The 21,284-nt window shown below is 41.0% G+C and overlaps 1 protein-coding gene across 3 annotated transcripts; it reads left to right on the forward strand.

Moving 5' to 3' along the window:
- The first annotated feature begins 3 nt into the window (after window positions 1-3).
- On the forward strand, window positions 4-14,823 carry lmbr1l (limb development membrane protein 1-like). 3 transcript variants are annotated; one of them, XM_030733105.1, is made up of 17 exons: window positions 4-135; window positions 5,213-5,297; window positions 7,981-8,014; window positions 8,349-8,488; window positions 8,959-9,062; window positions 9,176-9,299; window positions 9,395-9,463; window positions 9,557-9,621; window positions 10,425-10,497; window positions 11,595-11,681; window positions 11,786-11,862; window positions 11,994-12,071; window positions 12,180-12,253; window positions 12,460-12,550; window positions 12,649-12,715; window positions 13,203-13,399; window positions 13,946-14,823. In XM_030733105.1, exons 1-16 carry the CDS (start codon window positions 73-75, stop codon window positions 13,391-13,393), a joined length of 1,422 nt encoding a protein of 473 aa, XP_030588965.1. In that variant the 5' UTR covers window positions 4-72; the 3' UTR covers window positions 13,394-13,399; window positions 13,946-14,823. The 3 variants fall into 3 exon arrangements, with proteins under 3 accessions (XP_030588965.1, XP_030588964.1, XP_030588966.1); XM_030733104.1 differs by having other exon boundaries at window positions 13,203-13,364; XM_030733106.1 differs by lacking the exon at window positions 13,203-13,399.
- Window positions 14,824-21,284: the final 6,461 nt, after the last annotated feature.

The following is a 21,284-nucleotide window of genomic DNA, read 5'->3' on the forward strand; positions in this document are numbered from 1 at the left end:
TTTAACTGTTCCCTCCCCCCTCCCCTTACCCCAGCGCCTTTAAGCCTAAGGACACTGTTATGGTTTCGGAGAATGGAAACGGACGACGTGTCGGTTAGAGAGCAACTTTTCCACAACCGCGTCCGGGAGACCATAGTAAGTAGCGCCGAACTTCTGTAACCGTCAGTTGCTATGCATATGAGGGTCCCCGCTAGCAATCCAAGTCGCATCACTGTGAGAAAGCCACCTCACTTAGATCTGTTTATTTGACTTTCCATAACAGTGGCACGACTTTTATTTCTCAGCTGTAGACAGCACGTCTCACTTTCCCACAGCGAGCAGAGGTGTCTTTTTTTTTTTTTACAGTTAGAATAATGGTGAAATGTACTTGTTCGCACGGTTAGCTTGAACCTGTGTACAAACTTTGCACGGATGCAGCTGGTAAGCAGGCAGCGGAGAGGCACGGCTTTTTGTTGCTATTGATGCTGATAATGGGTTTTGCGCTGCTCACTCGCAGTTTTTTTTTGTAAAAAGCAACAGTAACTATTGAACCTTAGACTCGGTTCAGTTACAGCAAGGCACACGGCTACTGACCTTTAACCCTCACATCACCTAGAGGGGGCCCGTCTGCTGAGATTGCTGAAACAGCCTGTCATTAAAAACACTGTCAGGCAACATTTTATCACCTTCATGTCTTAGCATCAGGGGTTGATTCATCAACTTGTTTTGCTTTGCTGGGCTCTAAATAGTTGTGGTTTGCAGAAGATCCTGAGGGGGGGAAAAACGTGAGGTTTTAGGGACAGCAAGAGTGTGTGTATATGGATGAACTGTGTGAAATGAAAAATAGTAATTCCTGTGGGAGACTGAGTCACTGCAGCAGCAAAGAAACTGAACCCAAAAGAGCTTTTTCAGAGCTGGCATTATGACTGTGATCAGTTATACTGCGCTTATTTGTGTGGCAAGTCAAAATTTCTGCTATGAAAAAGGCTCTGTCGCGTTTGACAGTGAAAACGTCTAAAGCAGTATAGTTTTGGTGTTTTTTTTGCAGCTGACTCAGAAACCGTCCTCCCTGTTTTTCAAGTGGCAGGCGAAGATATTTGCACATTAAAGCTGTTAATGGCATTTCTTCTCTGCCCACATCAGGCATCACAAGCAAGATTACATCCTCTGGAAAATGCCACTTAAAATGTCATTCTATATTTAGGAAGAGGTGTGTGTGTGTGTATATATATATATATATATATTAAGTTATGTAGCTGTTCATAGAACAGATTTTACATGAACAACAAACAAAGTGACTGTATTTCTTCTAATGCCCTTGTTTTGTCATTGTCCCTTTCAAATACCTAATGCTATTAGCCAGTAGTGAGTCTCCAGCTTACCTCCTCTTTACACTGCAACCTCTCAGGCTGGTCAGCTGCCCCAGCACCTCTGGTTATTAATGGCTTTAGGCCAAGCCTATCTTTGATCAGCTTATTTTAAAGTCATGAATCTGTGGGAGAAGTGCATGTGTGCTAGGCAGAGAATAACAATTTCCCCTGGAAGAAACAGTTGGATGAGGCATTTTTACAGGTAAGAGCCACTCCTTGATATCCAAAAATCAAATATATATATATATATATATATATATATATATATATATATATATATATATATATATATATATATATAAAAAACAATGTTCCATTCATCCATCCTTTTTTTTTTCACTTATCCAAGTGCAGGATTCAAGCTCAACTGCAACTGCTGAGCTTGAAGCCTATTCCAGTAATCACAGGGCGAGAGGCAGGGTAAACCCTGGACAGTTCACCAATCTGTTGCAGGGCTAGCACAGAGAGGCAGACAACCATTCACACCTATGGCCAGTTTATAAGCACCAATTAACCTAACATACATGTCTTTGGACTGTGGAATGTAGCTGGAGTACCTGGAGAGAACCCACACAGGCACTGGGAGAACATGCGTGCTCCACAGTCAGTGGATTTGCACCCAGGACCTTCTTGGTGTGAGGCAACACCGCTAACCGCCCCACCATTGTGCCGATACGCTATTACTGCATTGTATTTATTTTAAATGTCAGTTAATCTTATTATATTTTTTATAGTTGTTTAGTCTGTAATCAGATTCTTAAAAACATCCCCATTTCTGAGAAGGCAAAGCGGTAACGTTGAGACTCTTTGCTTTAAAATGACTGAAATCGGATTAGTTACCGATTGAGTCTCTATAGCTCAACTAAAGATATGTTTGACCAATTATTGCAACTCTTGGTTATAAATAGGTCTGCACCAATTGTGAAATGCCGAGGTCTGTGAAGATGTAAGGAAATCATAATTTAAAAAAAAACACTGAAGTGTTTTCTGAAGTCTCTCAGCTCTTTACGTTCTGTATTTGAACATTCAGTCAGTGCAAAACTGATGTTAGACTACAGATAAACATCAGCTACTTCTAAAATGTCAGCTTATTTTCCAGTAGGCCAGTGGCAGCCACCAAGGCCATTATCAGCCAAAAGAGGTGTTTTTATACCAACGTGTCCGTAATAGATGCATATATCTACTAGGTCAGCTATTAAAGATGCTCTCGTATACTTACTAGATGCATTTCTAAGACCTACAAACCTTTAGCATTAGTGGGGGTTTTTTTGTTTTTTTTTACATATGTTATGCATCCAGGAAATTATCCTGCTAAAAAGTTGCTGCAAAGGCAAATCCTGTAGGCAGGATAAATGCCTGTAGCTATTTGCCTTCCCTGAGAACAGATGAGATTAATTACATAATAATAAAAATATTAATAGTGAAATACCTTGTTGGAACAAAGACAAGTGGTAAATTCTATGGTTGACTGAGGGGGAGGGGGGAAGGCAGTTTTTATGTGAAACATGACATTTTCTGGCTTTTAGTCAGAATGATCTCAGCTGTACCACTTGGTGCCAGATACCCGTTTGGCTAAAGGCATAATAACCAGCTGATAATCAGTGGGAAAATGTGATTTACAGCCAAGTGCATTTCTTCACTTGAGCTGATTGTGTTATTATAAATCACCTTTGATATCAGCAGAAAGAAGAAAACTGAAGTGTAGATTAAAGAGATTGACTATATGAGATGGGGTAAACAGCCGAGCTAGGAGTGCTCATCCACAGCCCGCAGCCTGAGCCTAGAGGGATCAAGAAGGATCAGTGTCTAGCACACTAAAAGGTCATGATGATAAAATCTTGCTGTGGAGAACTGGAACACCCAGCATCAGCACACACTGATATCTATTCAGAAAAGAGCACTGTGTTATTTATATAATACCTGAGTCTGAGGCTGTGTCTGACTGAAACAGTTCAGCACTCATGTGTTGGAGTCTTAGGAGTGACTTTCTGTAGCACTTTTGAGAGAAGGAAAATAGGGGATGGTGTGGTTATTTTGTTATAGAGCTTTTTTTTTTACTTTTTTTAAAGTTTGTGAGAGCCTCGATAATGAAAGGCACATTGTCACCCACTCACTCATTTTTTTTTCTCAGACTTCTATAATTCCATGTGAGCTCTCCTGCAGCTTTACTGCAAGTTTTAGTTATTACAGACCATTGAACAGATTGTGCTTAATGTGTGTTTTCAGCGTGAGCCCAGTTTGGGATGGAGGTGCTTTGCTGCTGTTCTTCTGCTTCTTTTTGAATTTTTATGTGAACTGCAAGGCCTGCAGGATGAAAACATTTGAGCTTCAGCTGTTTTTCTTTTCTTTTCTTTTTTTGGTTCTTGTTTTCCTCAGCAGAACAACATCTGAGTTACTCTGCGAATTTTGAAATACTCTTGAGTTGGGAATTTGTGTTCAACACAGTGACGTCACTCTAGATCCTGAAATTCTTTGTGGCCTTCCAGCTCTCGACACAGCCAATTAGCACGTGCCCCCGCACACACACATGTTTCTCACCCAATACCCATCCTTTGTTTTGCACGTTTCTTGTTGTTGAATTAACCATAGCAAGCTCCCTGCCAAATTAGACTGCATTACTGAACAACTTTCACAAACTGAGCTGATTAGTTGTTGTGTGCAGTCCTTTGTTGTTTGCATGGTTGCGGCTATTGTGCTGCCACTGATCATTTCCACTCACACAGACTCAACTGTTTTATTTCACATGGCAAGTGCAAGATTAAGCTAATGTAACAAATGTTTGTGTAGACTTGATTTTTACATCCTTTTCAGAAACAGGTTTTGCATCATGTCACATTTCCTGAGCCTCTCCCTCTGTTTGTTGCGGTTTGTTACCTTGGGGACAAACGTCCATATAGTGCCACACATACAGGGCTCCCCGGAGGCTTTGAAGCAGGAATGTTTTCATTGATATTTGTGGTTTGGCAACATCAGTTCATTTATGAGTCAGAGCGACACTTTGTTGCACAGATATAATTTACCGGTACTGACGTGAAGTTAATGGCACACTGTTTCGTCCTCAGATAAATCAACATTCACTATTGGATCAGTCGCATCTCCTGCATGTTCAGCAACTGGCTTACATTGCTGAGCTCGTCCTAATTGCTCAGGCATATTTTTTTACGCTTGAGTGTGTTTCTGAGCAGCAGCTATTATTTGTGCTTCCTTATTGTCACCTCTGTGGCAGGGACTGGTTTGAACGATACACTGATGCAAAAATGTGGTTGTTTTATTGAAATGTAATTTGTATTTTGATCCATTGTTGCCCTCAAGTAAAGAGATTTAATTAGAGTTGGCATGTTGGGGGCTTCGCCAGACAACAGATTGCTCAGTGAAGACAGGTTTAACCTAAATTTGTTGCTTTAATGTAACGCCAGCCAGTGACATTTATAAGCAGTACGGGGGTATCACTCGCTGGCATTAACCCTTCTTTGTTTTGCTCCCCCATAATCCTTCTCAGTTTATCACTGTGACCTTTTTCACTCTTTTTTTGGAATAAAGGGGGTAATCTTCATACTCCATCTGTCTTTCTTAGCTTAGGGAAACTGGATGCTTTTGGCTGTTCTGGGGACCACATCTTCTAATCCCCAGATGTCCTTTCTGTGCTTTCTTCCAACTTATACTGAACCAGACATGTGAGCAGTTTCAAATCTATGGCTCACCCATCGTACTGGGCATAACATGACAGGTCATTTCCACAGCTACACTTTATTTATGCAGTTTACTGCTTAAACAAGTAAATTGCCGGCCCCTTTTTTGAGGCCTCTTCTCAGGCCTTGGAATGCGAAAATAACAGTAACGTTTTCTTTCTGTTTCTTACGCAGATCTGTGTTCTCCTGTTTACATGCCTTTACATGCTGTCCTACCTCATCCTTACACACTTCAGGAAGACTGCAGAGTTTGTCACCGGTGAGTATTATGCAACACACGAAGACTTCTCTATGAGAACGTTTTCTATCAAAGGCTTATAAAAAATTGCCTGCAGTAGAACCGGTGATGATGTTGACAGGCACACATGTCTACATTGGTGGAAGAGTGGGTGGAAGTAGGCAATACTTTTCAACCAAGCACAGGTGGTGTTTGGAAATTACCCTTTCTATTTTGAGCAGTCTTTGTTTTCTACTTTGCGTGCAGGCTGCAGCAGGCTCTCTTTTTAGCTGTATTTAAAGAATCCCCAGAAAGCTCAATAATGCTCAGACAAGCACTAAAATCAATAGTGTTTGCATACATGAACGTGCTGTATATGCACCCTAGCAGGAAGGCAGCTGTCAGCTTCAAGCTAGATGTGACAAAACATGTAGCCACCTCTGTAGGTAGGATGTCCGTGTACCCTAAACATGATAAAATAAGTTTTTTGTTTTTTTGAAAACTGCAGGCTCTGCTTTTGTAATGCACAGGCATTACAAAAGCAGCCTTGAATTGAACTGCTGCAGTGAATTTTTAGTCAAGCAGTCACTGTGTGATTAAAGTGCAGACTTTCAACTTTAACTGATGTAATTGATGTGGTTTAATCAAAGTATTACATTAACTGTTAAGGAATTACAGCCCTTTTTAATACATAGTCTCCCATTTTCAGAGGCTCACAACTAACATAATTTTAAATATAAGGATAGTCCTTAATACTTGGATGAAAATCCTTTGCAGTCAGTGCCTGAAGTCCAGTAGCCATGGACATCAAAAAACGCTGTTTCCTCCTTTGAGATGCTCTGCCAGGCATTTACTGCAGCCACCTTCAGTTGCTGCTTGTTGGTGGGTCTCTGTGCATTCAGTTTTGTATGTAATAGCTGAAAAGCTGCTCTACTGGGTTGTGATCAGGTGACTGACTTAGCCATTGAAGAATATCCTCATTATTTGCCTTGAGAAACTCTGGGATTGCTTTTGGAGTATGCTTTGTTCATTATCCATATGCGCTGTGAAGTGCTGACTGATCATTTTTGGAGTGTTTGGCTGAATCTGAGCAGAGAGTATAGCTCTGTACGCTTCAGAATTCATCCTGCTCCAAAACGGTGCAGGCCCTTTTGGATGTTTTCTGGCCTTCTTGTGCTGGAGTGTAACCAGTCATTTGTGCCTTGTTGTAAACCCTCTGCATTTCCATTCATGAAGATGTCTCTTGATTGTATACCTTGATAACGACACTTCTGCCTCCTCCAGAGTGTTTTTGAGCTGGTTAGATGCTGTGAACTTGTTTTTCTTAATCATGTAAATAAGTCTGTCTTCTGTGGTCTTTCAGGCCTTTTTGGTGTTGCTGAGCTGGCAGGTGCATTCATTCTTTTTTAAGAATGAACCAGATTGTGATTTGGCCACTCCAAAGGTTTTTGCTGTCTCTCTGATAGGCTTATTTTGTTCGTTTTTTGTTTTTTTTTTCAGCCTAATGGTGGCCTCCTTCACTTGCATGAATATCTTTTTGAACCTCGTATTGAGAGTGTCCGTGAACAGCTACCAAAATGCAACGTCACTGGGAGTCGACTCCAGATCTTTTATTTGCTTAATTTGAAATAATGAAATTATAAATGAACCGGCCTCACTTGGCCATGAAACTGTCTATCAGTGGTCAATGTCAATTAACTTTAGAGCCTCTGAAAATGGAGGATGATGAGTAAAAATGTCTTTAATTCCCAAACAGTTAATGCAATATTTTTGCTAAAACCTTTGAATTAAAGCTGAAAGTTTGCACTTCAGTCACATCTGGAATGTTTTCTTTAAAATCCAATGTGATTGTGTTCACATATTCTTAATGTTTAACACAAAAAAAATCTGTTAAAGTTCTGCAGTCTGACTGGAGAACTTTAAACGGTTACACAATAAATCCAATAACTTGCCACAATTGGAAGCAGATGTGGGATGTCCAACTAGCTAGATCTCTGCTTCACTGTGTGGATGGGTGGGAGCCTGGGAGATGGCCAGCTGCTTTTTTTTTCTTTTCTTTTTGAAAAAGAGAGGAAAACCTGCTATATATTAGCTCACTGCTGTAAAAGTCTGTACATCAACAACAGTGGAACAGTTGTGCCCTGCAGCTAAGTGACAGTTATGCAATGGCACCGCACAAAGTTGTTTTTGACTTTAAAGAGTCAAGAACTGGTTTTTGCTCCTTAGGCTTATCTTCATATTTCTCCATCTGTGCCAATATTGACATAGGAAAATGGTGTAGTATAACGTGCTTCACTACTGCAGTTCGTACAGTGGCTTTAGTGAGCTGTAGTTTGTTGCATGATCCTAAACTGTTTTTTTTTTTCGTCTTAAAGAGGGCTTTGAGACATTTGCAGAAGGGTTTGTTTGGTATTCTTATCGCTCCACTCTTTGCAGTATCCTACTCATAGGTAATTCACTTTTACTTGAGTCTTGGTACTGCTTGAACAGAATGTTCCAAACATGCTCGTCCCTCGCCCCCCCCAAATCTTCATGCTTTTGCTGCAGTTGTATACAGTACACACAAACATACACACACCTTTCTTATGATAACCTATTTGATTTGCACTTAGAATGATCTGTGCTTACACTTTCCTTCAATGTAAAAGTCAGGTAGTTACATGCATAAACAAATGGAGATCTGTCACTTGTGTAATAAATGTATTCCTACTCTGTTTTCTTCTAGATGATGTCGAAGACGCCACTGTCAACAAAATTGCGTAAGTGGGAAAACACCGATTAACAGGCTGATGTTAATCTGCACTTTGAGTGCCACTTCAAATGACTGAGCAGATATCAATTCCATGTGACGTGTAATGATCCAAGAGTTTGACTTTGACTTTATTGCCTAGTCTTGTGTCTGTGTGCCTATCTGTGAATATGACGGTTGGTTGCAGTGGCTGGACTTCCATGTCACTCTGCCCTTTGTCCTCACACGTTGGTGCTGTATTACCTTATTCATGGCCACCATAGCCTTTCATCTAGGCTGTGGTGTTTGAGGCTAAACACAAACACAGGCATGACACTCATAGATGGTCTTTCTCCTTCTTCCAGGCTGTGGCTGTGCACTTTCACCCTGTCTGTAGCAGTGTGTGCTGTGCTCCTTCTCCCCATCTCCATTCTGTCCAATGAGGTGCTGCTTACCTTCCCACAGAGCTACTACATGCAGTGGCTCAATGGATCTCTTATCCGTGGTACATCTGACTGTTTTTTTTTTTTAAAATAGAGAACACCAAATCAAACACCAAAGAGAAAATTGTAAAAACCACAGAAGATATATCTGTTTCAAACTGGAACAGAGTGAGGATCAGTAGTGATGCCCTCTAGATCAATACTGCACAGGCCTGTGTCCAAACTGATAATTATTATGGACAGAGTAGCTGTGACCTTACTGTTCGCCTCGGCCTAGTTTTCCAGCCACAGTAGAATGTCAGTGTCTTTTTCTAAAATATTTGTAGTGCCGTTTCATGTGACAGTAACCTCAGCTGTAATGTGATTTCATTTATTTTGTTGTTTAATTATTGGATATTTCATTGAACGGATACAGTCTTGTCAGTCTTGGCAGGACTGAGCCTCACAGTGGCCGATCTGGGTACTGCCAAAGCTGTTCTAACTCTTGAGCGTTTGCACTGAAATCTAACAAATGAAAAATCTCTCTTGGCAGGTTTGTGGAACCTAGTTTTTCTTTTCTCCAATTTGTCCCTGGTCTTCCTCATGCCTTTTGCTTATTTCTTCACTGAGTCGGAGGGATTTGCAGGGTCCAAAAAGGTACCAGTTTTAGCATAAGCTCACGTTGGAGACTCAAAATGATTTAGGACTGCAAGTTGACAGCGTCTGTTTTCACACCCTCTCTTCACACATCATCTGCTTTGGTTGTGTAGGGTGTAATGGCACGAGTTTATGAAGCAGTTGTGCTGCTGTTGCTGCTGGCCCTGCTTGTACTGGGCATTGTGTGGGTGGCATCAGCCCTCCTACATGACAACATAGCCCGAAAGAGCCTCTACGGTGAGTCACTTACATTTTACCCACAGATTCCTCAATGACAAGTAGTTTTATAGTTTTCATACAGCCGCTTATGATACTCTTTCTCTGAATTTCAGACCTGTGGGAGTATTACCTTCCCTATCTTTACTCGGGGATCTCTCTGCTTGGAGTGTTGCTGCTTTTATGTTAGTATATCTCATTCACAATTGCAGGAGTAGCTATAAACCTGGCTGTATGGCTTTTGCATATCATCATCATCTTTGTGCTTCTGTCCTCAGTGTGCACTCCCTTAGGGTTGTCACGAATGTTCAGTGTAACAGGCAGCCTGCTAGTCAAACCACGGGTGAGTCACAGACTCAGTGTCTTGAATTTAAACAAGGTTAGATGTCTAAAGCTATGCTAGCAACCCACTGAGTCAATATAACTTTTGTTCTACCAGAACTTAATCCATCTCCAAGATCCACTCTTCCTGCTGATTCCAAACATGTTACTTTTTAGTGTCTTTATGATATGAGATGCAACCAAAGATGGCATACTGAAAGCAGACAATAAAATTCTAAATATTCAATTTTGAGTGTGTTGTTGACAAACACACTAGTCAGTAGAATACACAAAGTAAATGAGGACGCTACGTACAGGTGGTAAACAGTTAAAATAAGTTGTGGTTGGTGGGAAAAGCAACATGAATCTGAGGAAAACCCTTTTTATGCCTCTTTTAAAGTTTAATTAGTTGATTTATAAAGTCTATTAAAATGTAGAGCAAGATAACAGAATAAATGTACATAATTAGTATGTAGTACGCACTTTGTAGAACAGTATTTACTATGGTTTAAACATAGCTTTCCTTTAACATGCTGACCTTTGCTAACTAGCAGTGAGCAACAGGTGAGAATGGGGAATGTCAGTGGTTTGGTTAGTTGTACCAAAGTATTAGACAACCTAAAATTATGGCCTAAATTTCTTTACTAGATTTCACTGCAGTCCATCCAAAAGTAATTTAAATATTTCAATCCAAACCCCAAATTTGAAGCTTGTGGTTGTGTCAGAACTCTAGAGCTGCACGCATGCCTGAAAATGACCATTTCACTTTGTGCTTGTGAACTGGTTAAAAAAATGAAATTGACTGATTGTTCCTGTCCTCTCTAGCTGCTGGAAGATGTTGAAGATACGCTGAGCTGCACCACATTTGAGGAAGACTCTCTCTCCAGGAAAATCAACTGTAAGTAGGTGATCGTGTTTACAGGAAAGTTTCCTCTGGGTTCTTTTCCCACAGTCCAAAGATTTGCATGTTAGGTTAAGTAGGGATTCAAAATTGGCCTTGGATGTGAGGTAAAGTACTTGAAGGGTATAGAAAAAGTACTTTGTGAATAGATGGTTAAAATGTGACTCTCTATATATATATATATATAAATCCCAGCTCGCTGGGCGGGCGGTCTTTGTCCTCCTAGCTCCGGTCCTCTAGCAGAGGCCCAGGAGCTTGAGGGTCCTGCGTAGTATCTTAGCTGTTCCCAGGACTGCACTCTTCTGCACAGAGATGTCGGATCTTGTTCCTGGAATCTGCTGGAGCCATTCTCCCAGTGTGGGGGTCACTGCACCGAGTGTTCTGATTACCACTGGGGACCACTGTTACCTTCACCTTCCACATCCTCTCTAGCTCTTCTCTGAGCCCTTGGTATTTATTGAGCTTCTCATGTTCTTTCTTGTTGATATTGCTATCACTTGGTATTGCAACATCTATCACTACGGCTTTCTTCCTCTTTGTCCAACACTACTGTGTCCAGTTGGTTAGCCATCACAAGTTTGTCCCACAGGATCTTAGCTCTGTTATTCTCAACCACCCTTGGGGGCGTATCCCGTTTTGACCGTGGGCCTTCCGGGTCATTTTCTGCACAGATGTTCCTGTATACTATGTCAGCAACTTGGTTATGGCGTTCCATATCTGTCCTGCCTGCTAGCATCTTGCACCCTGCTGTTGTGTGCTGGATTATCTCAGGGGCATCTCTGCACAGCCTGCACCTGGGGTCTTGCCTTGTGTGGTAAACCCCAGCCTCTATCGATCTTGTGCTTAGAGCTTGGACTCTGCCATGATTAGTGCCTCTGTGCTGTCCTTCAGCCCAGCCTTGTCCTGATGTATTCATGGATCTTTGTTGTTTCGGGTGCTGGGTTTCGGGTGAAACCCTCCATGCATGGTAAGGAGCTTTCTTGTCTTGATGTCAGAGGCTTCTGTCTTCTCCTTTAGCCAGCTTATTATCCCGAATAAGTAAAAATAAAATAACAGGTTGCTTTTTTTTTTTTTCCCCCCCTGTCTGATTCTAGGTGGCAGTACATCCTGCTGGGTCAAGCTGAACATGGAAGCTCTGAAAAAAGAGTACCAAGTCGTCCAGAGTAAGCGTGTCGCTCTGGGTAAGACTGCCTGAACAGGCTGCTCTCTGCTGGGTTTCTTGCACAGTGATTACAGTATGTAATCATTTGTTGTCACTTTTCTGTCTTTCTTGTTTTCCCCACAGAGATGCGTAGGAAAGCGTCCCCATGGCAGCGAAACCTGGGCTACCCGCTGGCAATGCTTGTGCTCCTCGCACTGACGGTACTTGCATATTTATCAGTATAACCATTAATTGTGCTTAAATTTATTAAGACCAGAAGTGTTTTTTTTTTTTTTTTTTGGTTTTTGTTTTTTATTTATTATTGTTTTGTAATTTCCTCTTGTGTCTGTAGGTGATGTGTGTACTGATGGTCTGTTTCAACGTGTTGGAGTTGCTGCTGGATGAAACAGCTTTGCCCAGAGGAATGGAGGTGAGGATTCTGTCAAGAAAAAGGCACCGTGACCCTTTTTAAGGTTGGTGTATAAAAGCTAGTTTACTATGTATGCATATTGAGGATTGTAAATTTTGTGCGTTGCAGGACCCTCATCTTGGGATGGCCTCCTTCTCAATGTTTGGCTCACTGGGTGCTGCAGTTCAAGTAGTCCTCATTCTGTATCCTTTTATCCCCCTGTCTTATAATTGGGTGCACATAGAGTTAATTAGTTGAGTACATTTGGCTCAGCCACTCACCAGGATGCCCTTGATATTTCACCAGGGTGTGTGTGGCGTTGACTCATTCTTTTCTTTTTAACGTAGCCTACTTCCTGGCTGCTATTTACCATTCTGCCTTCCACTGTTGTCCTTAAAATGAATTTCAGTTACCTGATGGTGTCCTCAGTGGTTGGTTTCTACAGTTCTCCTCTCTTCACTGGCCTCCTGCCTCGTGCACAAGACACCAACCTCACACAGGTACCTAACAGTCAGCCTGTGCATCTATTTTGTCTCACAGTTTAATATCCAGAAACTGGTGTTTTCACTCAGGATGGTAACCTTTAAATTCCTTTCAGATAATTGCCAACTGTGTTTCACTGCTGATCCTGAGCTCTGCACTGCCTGTCTTTTCACGCACTCTTGGTAAGCATGAAGCAGAAATGACAAATGGAGCATTAAAATATCAAAGATTATAGCCTTGTCCAGAGTTTTGCTAGTTTGCCAGAGTTTTGAGTGTATTTTGTGAGTGAGCATATAATTAAAACTGTGATGCATACCAAACTGTTTCTTGCTTATGTACACTGTAGTCTTACAATGCAGTGTGTACATGAAAAAAAGTCACATGCAGCTGTTAAATATTGAAAGAAATAGACACTGAGTCAGTTCAAATATAATGGAAAGCAACAATAACATCTTTTTTTTTGGCATTACATCAGCTTCACTCGTGGCAAAAAAATAAAAAATGGAAAGTACTCATCTATAAAATGTAGTGTTTACTTGTAGTTTTAACAATGTCCACAAGAGGGCGTTTGTATGCCATGAATACTGTGCCTGCAGGTGAGTCAGGGCTCTAGCAGATTTTTCACAAGTGAAACTTCTTTTTTGTTTTGCTTCTGTTCTTTTGTGTTAGGGATCACCCATTTCGACCTTCTGGGAGACTTTGGTCGGTATAACTGGCTCGGGAACTTCTATGTTGTCTTTCTTTACAACATGCTGTTCGCCGGCCTCACCTCTGCCTCCTTGATAAAGACCGTCACCTGGGCAGTACAAAGAGAGCTCATCCGTGCCTTTGGTCAGTCTACTTTCATTTTGAATTTATGAAGCAAGGTGAAAGTATGCTGTATCCATATGTACAAATATATATTTCTGTCAGCGACACTGAGTTGTGCTGAAATTCATTGCACTTGGATATCTCTTTCATAAGTTTCCCCACCTTTGGCCCCATTTCCCTATGGGCTGGTCTCTCTTCCTCAGATAGAAAGAATACAATTCTTTCAGGAAATTGTAAAGGGACAAGAGGAGAGAACGGTCCCCTTGGGGACCTTCAGGCACACCGCCCTAGACCCCTCACAGCACACACACACACACACACACACCCTCCAAACCTCCACCCAACACAAACAACCACTCGGAGCATGGGCACGCCAAACTCACACACGCATACACGCAATCCCCTTCCTCACAATCCAGATAGCATCTCTGCACTGTGGCAGCTCTGCTGCACTTTCCCATTGCCTCCCAGCATACTTTTTGTTCTGTGATTAATAGACTTTCATTTCACCTAAATCACTGTTTTTCCTAGCTTTTATAAATTTAGTGTTCTACCTTGTGATTGTGTGACACTATAGTCCCTTTTTCTTTCTTTTCTTACAGGTCTCCACAGACTACCTTTAACTGTGTCACGCTCTACAGTCCCCTTCAGACTCCTCCTGGCCAGTGGACTGTCTAAAATCCAGTGACTTTTTATTTTCCTTCTCACCACTGCCTTTCCTAACCTTTAGAAACTGAGCCACTTCAGAGGTGCACCCGTTGGATTAAAGGCAATCACAGCTCAGTCTCTTTGCCAGTTGGTACATGGATCGGGTCACCATGTGTGAAGAGACTGAAGAACGTGAGTCTGTTTGCACTGTGTGCAGTGGGAGTGCCGCTTGATGCTGTGTTCAGTGACCAATATATCAGGGTCCAAGTTTGTACTGCTTTTTGACTGCAAAAGCAAATATTAGTACAAGTGGTTACTGAGTCAGAGGTGTGACTGGAGCAAGGGGAAAAGGGATTTAAGCCATATTAGCAACGATAACAGAGCAATACCCCTGCAAAGTCATGCCTCGTAAAAAGAGGATCCTTTAATAGCCGGTTCTCTGACATGTGTGAACGTCAGCAGGGTTATTTTGAAATATTACATTCTGTCTGTGACATAATTTCCTCTTCCTTATTCAGGTCGATTGAGTGCTCTCTCTTTCTTTGTGGCTCCCCCACGCCTTCCTCTTTAAGTACTACCACTATTTTAAGATTGGGAATCTTCTACTTCCATGTGTTTGGATGTTTCATTCTTCACCAGTGTTATGTTGGTTAATAAGAGGAAGTTAGCGGGGAGCTAATGGGACACAGAGCACTTTGCCTGTCTGTGGATCTGCGGGTGAGGTTGATGTGATAGTCTGTGTTGGAGGTCTTTTACACGTTCAGTTTACCAGTAGGATTATGAGCGTTTTGTGTGAGGGCTTGTCTATGATTTACAAAAAAAAAAAAAAAAAGTCCAGAAAGCTTTACACTTTGTCTTATGCAATGTATTTGAATGCCATGTGACACTCACTAGGGGGAACTCACTGCCTTAAAACAATCAAACTGTGAATCATAAATAATTTGTGGGGAAAGTGCAATATTGTATATGTAAAAGCACACGTTTTAACTTTACCAAAAGTCAACTTTTCCAATAATTTTCTGTGAAGTTTATTTTGTTTTCATCTCATTCCTCTATGTTGGAAACTGGGGTGAAAATGTCAGAATTTCTGAAGATTATTTTTATATATATATATATATATATATATATATATATATATATATATATATATATATATATATATATATATATATATATATATATATATATATATATATAATGTTTTGTTAAAACTTCTATTGTCAGCATTATTTCATCATCTGATATGTGATGGTGATACTTTTGCTGCTGTATCAGCAGGTTATTTGCTGTTGGTTTGACCAGCAGGGGACAGTATCTCTTAAATCCAATGGCAAAGTAACCCTAGCTCTGCCTGGTTAGTTGTTGTACATGTATATTATATGTGGACCACTCTGAGGTTTACTCATTTCATTTTTTCTGGGAATATTTGTTTCCATTTCTTTTTCATTTTTCTTTTTCTTTTTTTTTTTTTTTAAAATGGCATCATGTATATTTTTTTTTAATTATTTATGGGCTTTTGGGAATCCATACTACACATGTTGATTCATTACTCTTAGGATTTGGTTAAAAAAGAAAATGTTTAGACGTGTTCTCAAAGATTCTTAAGAAAAACGTTTTGTTTACTTTTGAAATGCTGTTGTTTCAGATTTTCCTAAATACTTTTTTTTAAGCTATCATGTGACAATAATCAATAAAGATGTTTGTGTTTTTTAACCTCTTCATGTGTTTTTGGAGCACACATCAGGATACATATATGTCTTATTATTGTTTGTTTTTCCCCATGTAAACTATTTCTTTGATGCTGTTACATTTTCCAGAAAGTAGCATGTGGCCTGTAGTGGGTGTGTGTGACTGGTAAGGGGCATCTGTCCTCTGCATCCCTCCACCCTTTTGTTGCACTTCTTTAATCAGCAGCAGAAGAAAGCTGTATTTGGGCCTGTCTGTCAGCAGTGTCCACCCGCGACGCCACTGCAGCCGTAGCCCACGCTTTCCCCACTTCGATGCAAATGCCAGATAACCCTCCAAATCAGGAGAAGCGGCGCTCACTTAAGATCACTCCTTCACATCCCCACCACCCACCTCCTTTGTTTCATTCCTTTTTCCTTGCCTATTGTTCATTTCCTCTTTTTCTGAAGTCAGTTCAAGAAAACCCCAGCTGATTAATTTCTCCCTGTTGATTTTTTTTTTTTTTTTTTTTGCTTGCATTTCTTGTTTTGGGTTCTTTTTGGATGTTTTAATTAAGCTTATTTGGTTTAGGTTTTGTTTTTGGACTTCATTTCCTTTGCTAAAGGGAAATGAACTCAGATGTCGCCGTAACATTACTCGCACATCTGCAGGCCTGTTGCTCTCTGAAGTGAGTGACACATTAGGGAGTTAAAAGGTGTATATTAGAGAAAACTGCCAGTGTTTTATCAGACAGAAAAAAAGTAATTTGTTAAATGTGATTTTAGGTTTAAACAAACCCAGTCTGTTGCTGTCACTCGTGGGGTTAAAAGGTGGTGATTTGAAAAGTCAAAGGCAATTTAATAAGTGAAATTTACACAGATTATTCTCTATTTCCTTTGGATATGACTAGAAAAATGCATTTAGGACATCTGCTGATTGATGCTAAATGGGTGGAAAACATAGGCGTAGGAACCGGGGGGGACGGGGGGGACATGTTCCCCCCAATATTGGAGACAGGCGCATTTGTCCCACCTCAGAGTATTTACGGATCTGTCAGGTTTCCAATATGTGTCCCCCCCAATAGTAAACTCATTCCTACGCCCTTGGTGGAAAAATGTCCTCTGGTAAAATAAGTTTTAATTTGTGAGGTTTATTGCAGACTCTGCGCTACTTAAAGTCTTTCTAGACACCAAACTGTTTTGCACTTTGGAGAAATGGTGCAGTTTGTGTTTTAATTTTTCCCTCTTTTTTTTGGCCTTAAGAGCTTAACAGCTGTGGCTAACTGGATTTAATGATTTGTCTTATTAGGACACTGTGCACACATTTGCATCATGAAACAACACTAACTGACACTCTTAGCCTTGAATTTGGTTGGTGTAATACTAAGATAGCACTATTCCCTATAGCAGAAAGTAAAGCTTGATAGCAATGCAATCAAAGTGACTCAGTGGTCGCTTTTGGTCACACACTATAGTAATACAGGCCGGGAATATCAGGGACAAGGCGGGAAACGGCCAGCTTGTTATGGGAATGAGATAGGATATCTTTATTGTCAAAACATAAGAATGAAGTGGGGAAAAAGACACAAGAGTAGCTTTCCTGACAGTCGGCCGTTTGAAGTTTGTGCCAAAGTGCATTAAGGGCTGTTATTCCCTCTTTTCTACACTTGCAAATGCAGAATCGCTCCGGAAAAGGCGAGACTTGCTTGCTAATCAACTGATAATGGGCCACACTGTCCACTTGCTGTAGCCGCCCGCCATCCTGTGTGCACACTCACGGCACACTTACTTCACACAGTTGACTGGCGCAGGCCTTTGTTTCGTTGGGTGAACGGTGCAGCGTGACGTGTGTCATCGCAATTTTATTCTGTTCAAAATAGAAATCCAAGTGTTCAATATGTAATACATGCAATGCTGTGCAAAAGTCTTGAGCCACCCCTCATTTCTTTATATTTTACGAGGGAAAATGGGAAATGGGCGCAGTGATTTATTGAAACTTGTGCAACCATAAATGGAAATACAGTATAAAGGGCAAAAACAGCTTTCATCTATCCATCCATCCATTTTCCACTTATCCTTTTCAGGCTTGGGGGGGCTGGACCCTATCCCAGGTGTCATACGGTGAGAGGTAGGGTACACCCTGGACAGGTTGCCAGCCTGTCAGAGGGCTAACACAGAGACAGACAACCATTCACACCTATGGACAATTTAGAATCTGGTTTCCTCCCACACTCCAAAACACATGATATAGTTCTCCAGGCTCCTTCAAGGACATTCAAACCTCTTCTCTGGATGTTGCTGCCTTTTGTTCTCTTCTTTGTCAAGATGATCACACACTGTTTTAATAATGCTGAAGTCGGGACTCTGAGGAGTCCAATCCATGACTGATGGTGTTCCAGGTGTATTTTTCTATTTTTCAGGTATGCTTTTATTGAATTGGCAGTGTGTTTGAGATCATTGTCATGTTGAAAAATGAATCCATTTCCAATCAAATGACATAATAACGACCACGATTTTAACCAAAATTTCAATTTTGAATGTGTCACTACATAAGACCTGCTGCCAGTGATTTTTTTCAGTCCAGTTCTTGTGTAATTTTGCACACCTTAGACTTTTCTCCCTGTTTCCCTTCCTTAAGAATGACTCCTTCACAGCTACCCTTCCACTGAGACCATTTCTGATGAGGTTTCAGTGAACAGCAGATGGATCATCTAAAGGGACAGATAAATCTCTCAGGTCTTGTGTCAGTTTTTTGCTGGATTTTTTTTTCTCTAGTTTCTTAAGGACATGAAATTCAAATACTGTTCTGCTAAAGAGCGAGAGAGAGAGTGTATGGGGGGCTTCTCATGTCCTCTTTTTGTCCTCTACTTGTCCTCTACTTGTCCACTTTCCTCTTTTTTTTTTTTTTTTTCTGAGGAAACTGCACATCATGCCAAGATATGCCAAGTTTTTGGCCCATAGCCCTTTGGGAATCACCTTGTTGGTTCTACGCTTGTCAAACTGTGTTATCTTTGGCATTTTCATTGATTCAGATAAAGAAATGGAAACAGATTGTGTTTTACTGATAGGCTGCAAGTAACAAAGTGCTTAAAGACACAATTTTAAAAAATGGTTCTTTGCTCAGGTGTTTGCTATGAGTAGACACATTTCTGTTTCATCCTTTGAATCATCAGAGCATAAAAAGCAACTAACTCAGAGCTCAGTGTTAAGTGGATTAACAAACAAACAAAACATTCATGTGAAAATGGTCAGGTATGAGGACGGGACTAAAAAATGAAAAAGCAGCCAATGTCCAAAGAAAAACTTTGACAGAACTTCAGAAAGCCTGGGGAACTACTGCTCAAGACCACTTGAAAAAAAAAATACAACAAAGTCTGGCTGCCTGGGAACAAAAGACAAAAAAAAAAACTGGCTCAAGACTTTTGCACAGTACTTTACAATGTAAATTAATTTTGGGGATGGAGTTTGCAAAACCTATAGCATCATGTTTGACCTTTGACCTGCTTGTCAGCAGCCAGGAAGTTCCACCCTTCTCGGTCTATTGTCCACTTTAGTGCAGCATCGCCTCAACTTCACTGGTACTCTGTTTATTTTTATTTTTATAAGCCATATTCCAGCTACATCAGGCATGCTTAACCTTAGACATAACATGCAAATGTCCACGTCTCACGTCGCTACATGTGGCACACCTGAATTAAAAACATGACATGAAGTGATGCATTCCCCACCAACCCAGAGCTACAATACAGTATGTGCAGCTGCATTAGAATGAACCACCCTGCCTCTTCCTGCACTGATAACACAGGGAGAGACAGTGGACAGTGGCAGGCAGAGAGAAAGGATGGGTGTGTGAGAGAGAGGGGTAGGAGGTTGTTAGGTGTCAGTTCCTTGACTTTTCCTTTCCCCCGAACCCTTCTAATGGCCTCCATCTGAGGAAGTGGATCCTGCAGAATGTCTATTCAGCTCTATGAGACAGGACTAACACTTGAAATGTCAAAGCTTGCATTGTTTAAAAATGTAACTTCTGTTTTAGTGATCCTAACTTCAACCCGTGCTGCACTCTGAGACATCCACTATTATGAGCCGGTTCACGGTGCACCTGTAAGTCACTTACAACTCTGTAGTCAAAGGCACTGAGTTTAAAGACCAGCTCAGGTGCAAGCACAGCCGTGTGTTTGAAAAGAACAAAGCAGGGTAGGCTAACCCAAGCAGGAAAGATCTCGTTTTCTGTGCTGTGGCTTTGCAGGAAACTGAACCATTCACCCAGTCATGTACTCCCATCCTGAAATGAGGGAGTAAAATGCTAACAGCCAGAAGGAGGCAGGGGGAGGCTGGAGGATGGGGGCACCAAAATAAAAACTAATAATAATGACTTTTTTTTTTTTCCATCTCCAACCCACAGATGTTTGCTTCCTTCCTTTCCCTTTCATGTCAGATGGAAATCTTTTTTTTTTTTTCTTGTGTAGCTTTGAAGAGAAACACTGATGTGAGTAATTGTAGATATGAAAGTGTTTGTTACTTTTTTGATTGAGTTATTCCCTGTGTTTGTTACAAAGGCCGATATCTCTCATCTGTGTTGCCTGAGCCAGACTTAAACCTTTCTCTGTGTTTATCATAAGGACAGGAACATGCAGCTTCGCCTTACCACCCCTCCCTACAACATCCTGGGATCATCTAGAAACTTCCCCAGCAAGGATGCATTTCCATGGTCAGCGTGGAGCTCAGTGACCTAAGCGCCATCACTGTGCAAAATGAAATGTTTAGGGCTGTTCAGGTCAGGCACAGTAAGTCACTTTTTAATATGATTATTTTTTTTTTTTCCTGTACAGGCCGGGCATTATAAGTTGTTTAATCTTTATCTTCAGTCACAACAATCCATAAAGAAATATACTATATAAAACAGTCAGTAAGAACAGACCAGCTCTGGTCTGTTTCTCTGTGCAGAAGAAGGCCTGATGCATTAAATCTTCATGTGTTCCAGGAAGCTGGAGATAGGATAGTGACATACATGTTGACCTTTAATCTGCCATTAATTTAAGCTTCCCCCTGCGATTACAGATGTCACACCCTTGAGACGCAGTGATTACTTTCTTTTCTGCTCCCTCTTTAGGCATTATCAGACACATTTTTATATTTCTCACAGCTATTGTTCTAGGGTGGATAAAAATAATAAATTGATGATAGGGCCAGCGGGTGTTTCCACCGAAGAGGTCTTGAGTGTGCTCGGTTCAAGGGGGTCAGGCTAGTTCCCCAAACACAGGAAGGCAGCACTGTAAGTCATAGTCTGGGGGTGTCAAGGCTGGACACTCGTGCTCCATCTTTAGGTCCTCACCTTCAACTCTATCTATTTATAACACGAGCAGGGTATGCTTGTGATGGGAGGGATGAGCAAACAGAGGCAAGGGCATGTCCCCTGAAAGTAACTCAGCTGTCAAAAAAACTTTGGAAAAAAACTCCATATGATTCCTAAATTTCAAAGCTTAGAGTATTTGTTACTAACAATTTGTCTCAAAAAAATAAGAGATTCGTTTATTATCTTTGTTGTAACTTTACAGTTTTCTTTGAGTAAGTTACCTAAGTTTTCAGTATTTCAATTAGGGGGTGGGGTTCATGGTGTTAACGTAAGTGG

This window comes from Archocentrus centrarchus, chromosome 7 (genome assembly GCF_007364275.1).
Source record: "Archocentrus centrarchus isolate MPI-CPG fArcCen1 chromosome 7, fArcCen1, whole genome shotgun sequence".
NCBI lineage: Eukaryota > Metazoa > Chordata > Actinopteri > Cichliformes > Cichlidae > Archocentrus > Archocentrus centrarchus.

Excerpts from the sequence above, each read along its gene's own strand:
- lmbr1l (XM_030733104.1), top strand. The coding sequence starts at position 73 with ATGGAAACGGACGACGTGTCGGTTAGAGAGCAACTTTTCCACAACCGC. Across the intron at positions 11,863-11,993 it reads TTGTGCTCCTCGCACTGACG|GTGATGTGTGTACTGATGGT; the intron begins GTACTTGCATAT and ends TTGTGTCTGTAG. Across the intron at positions 12,716-13,202 it reads TGTCTTTTCACGCACTCTTG|GGATCACCCATTTCGACCTT; the intron begins GTAAGCATGAAG and ends CTTTTGTGTTAG.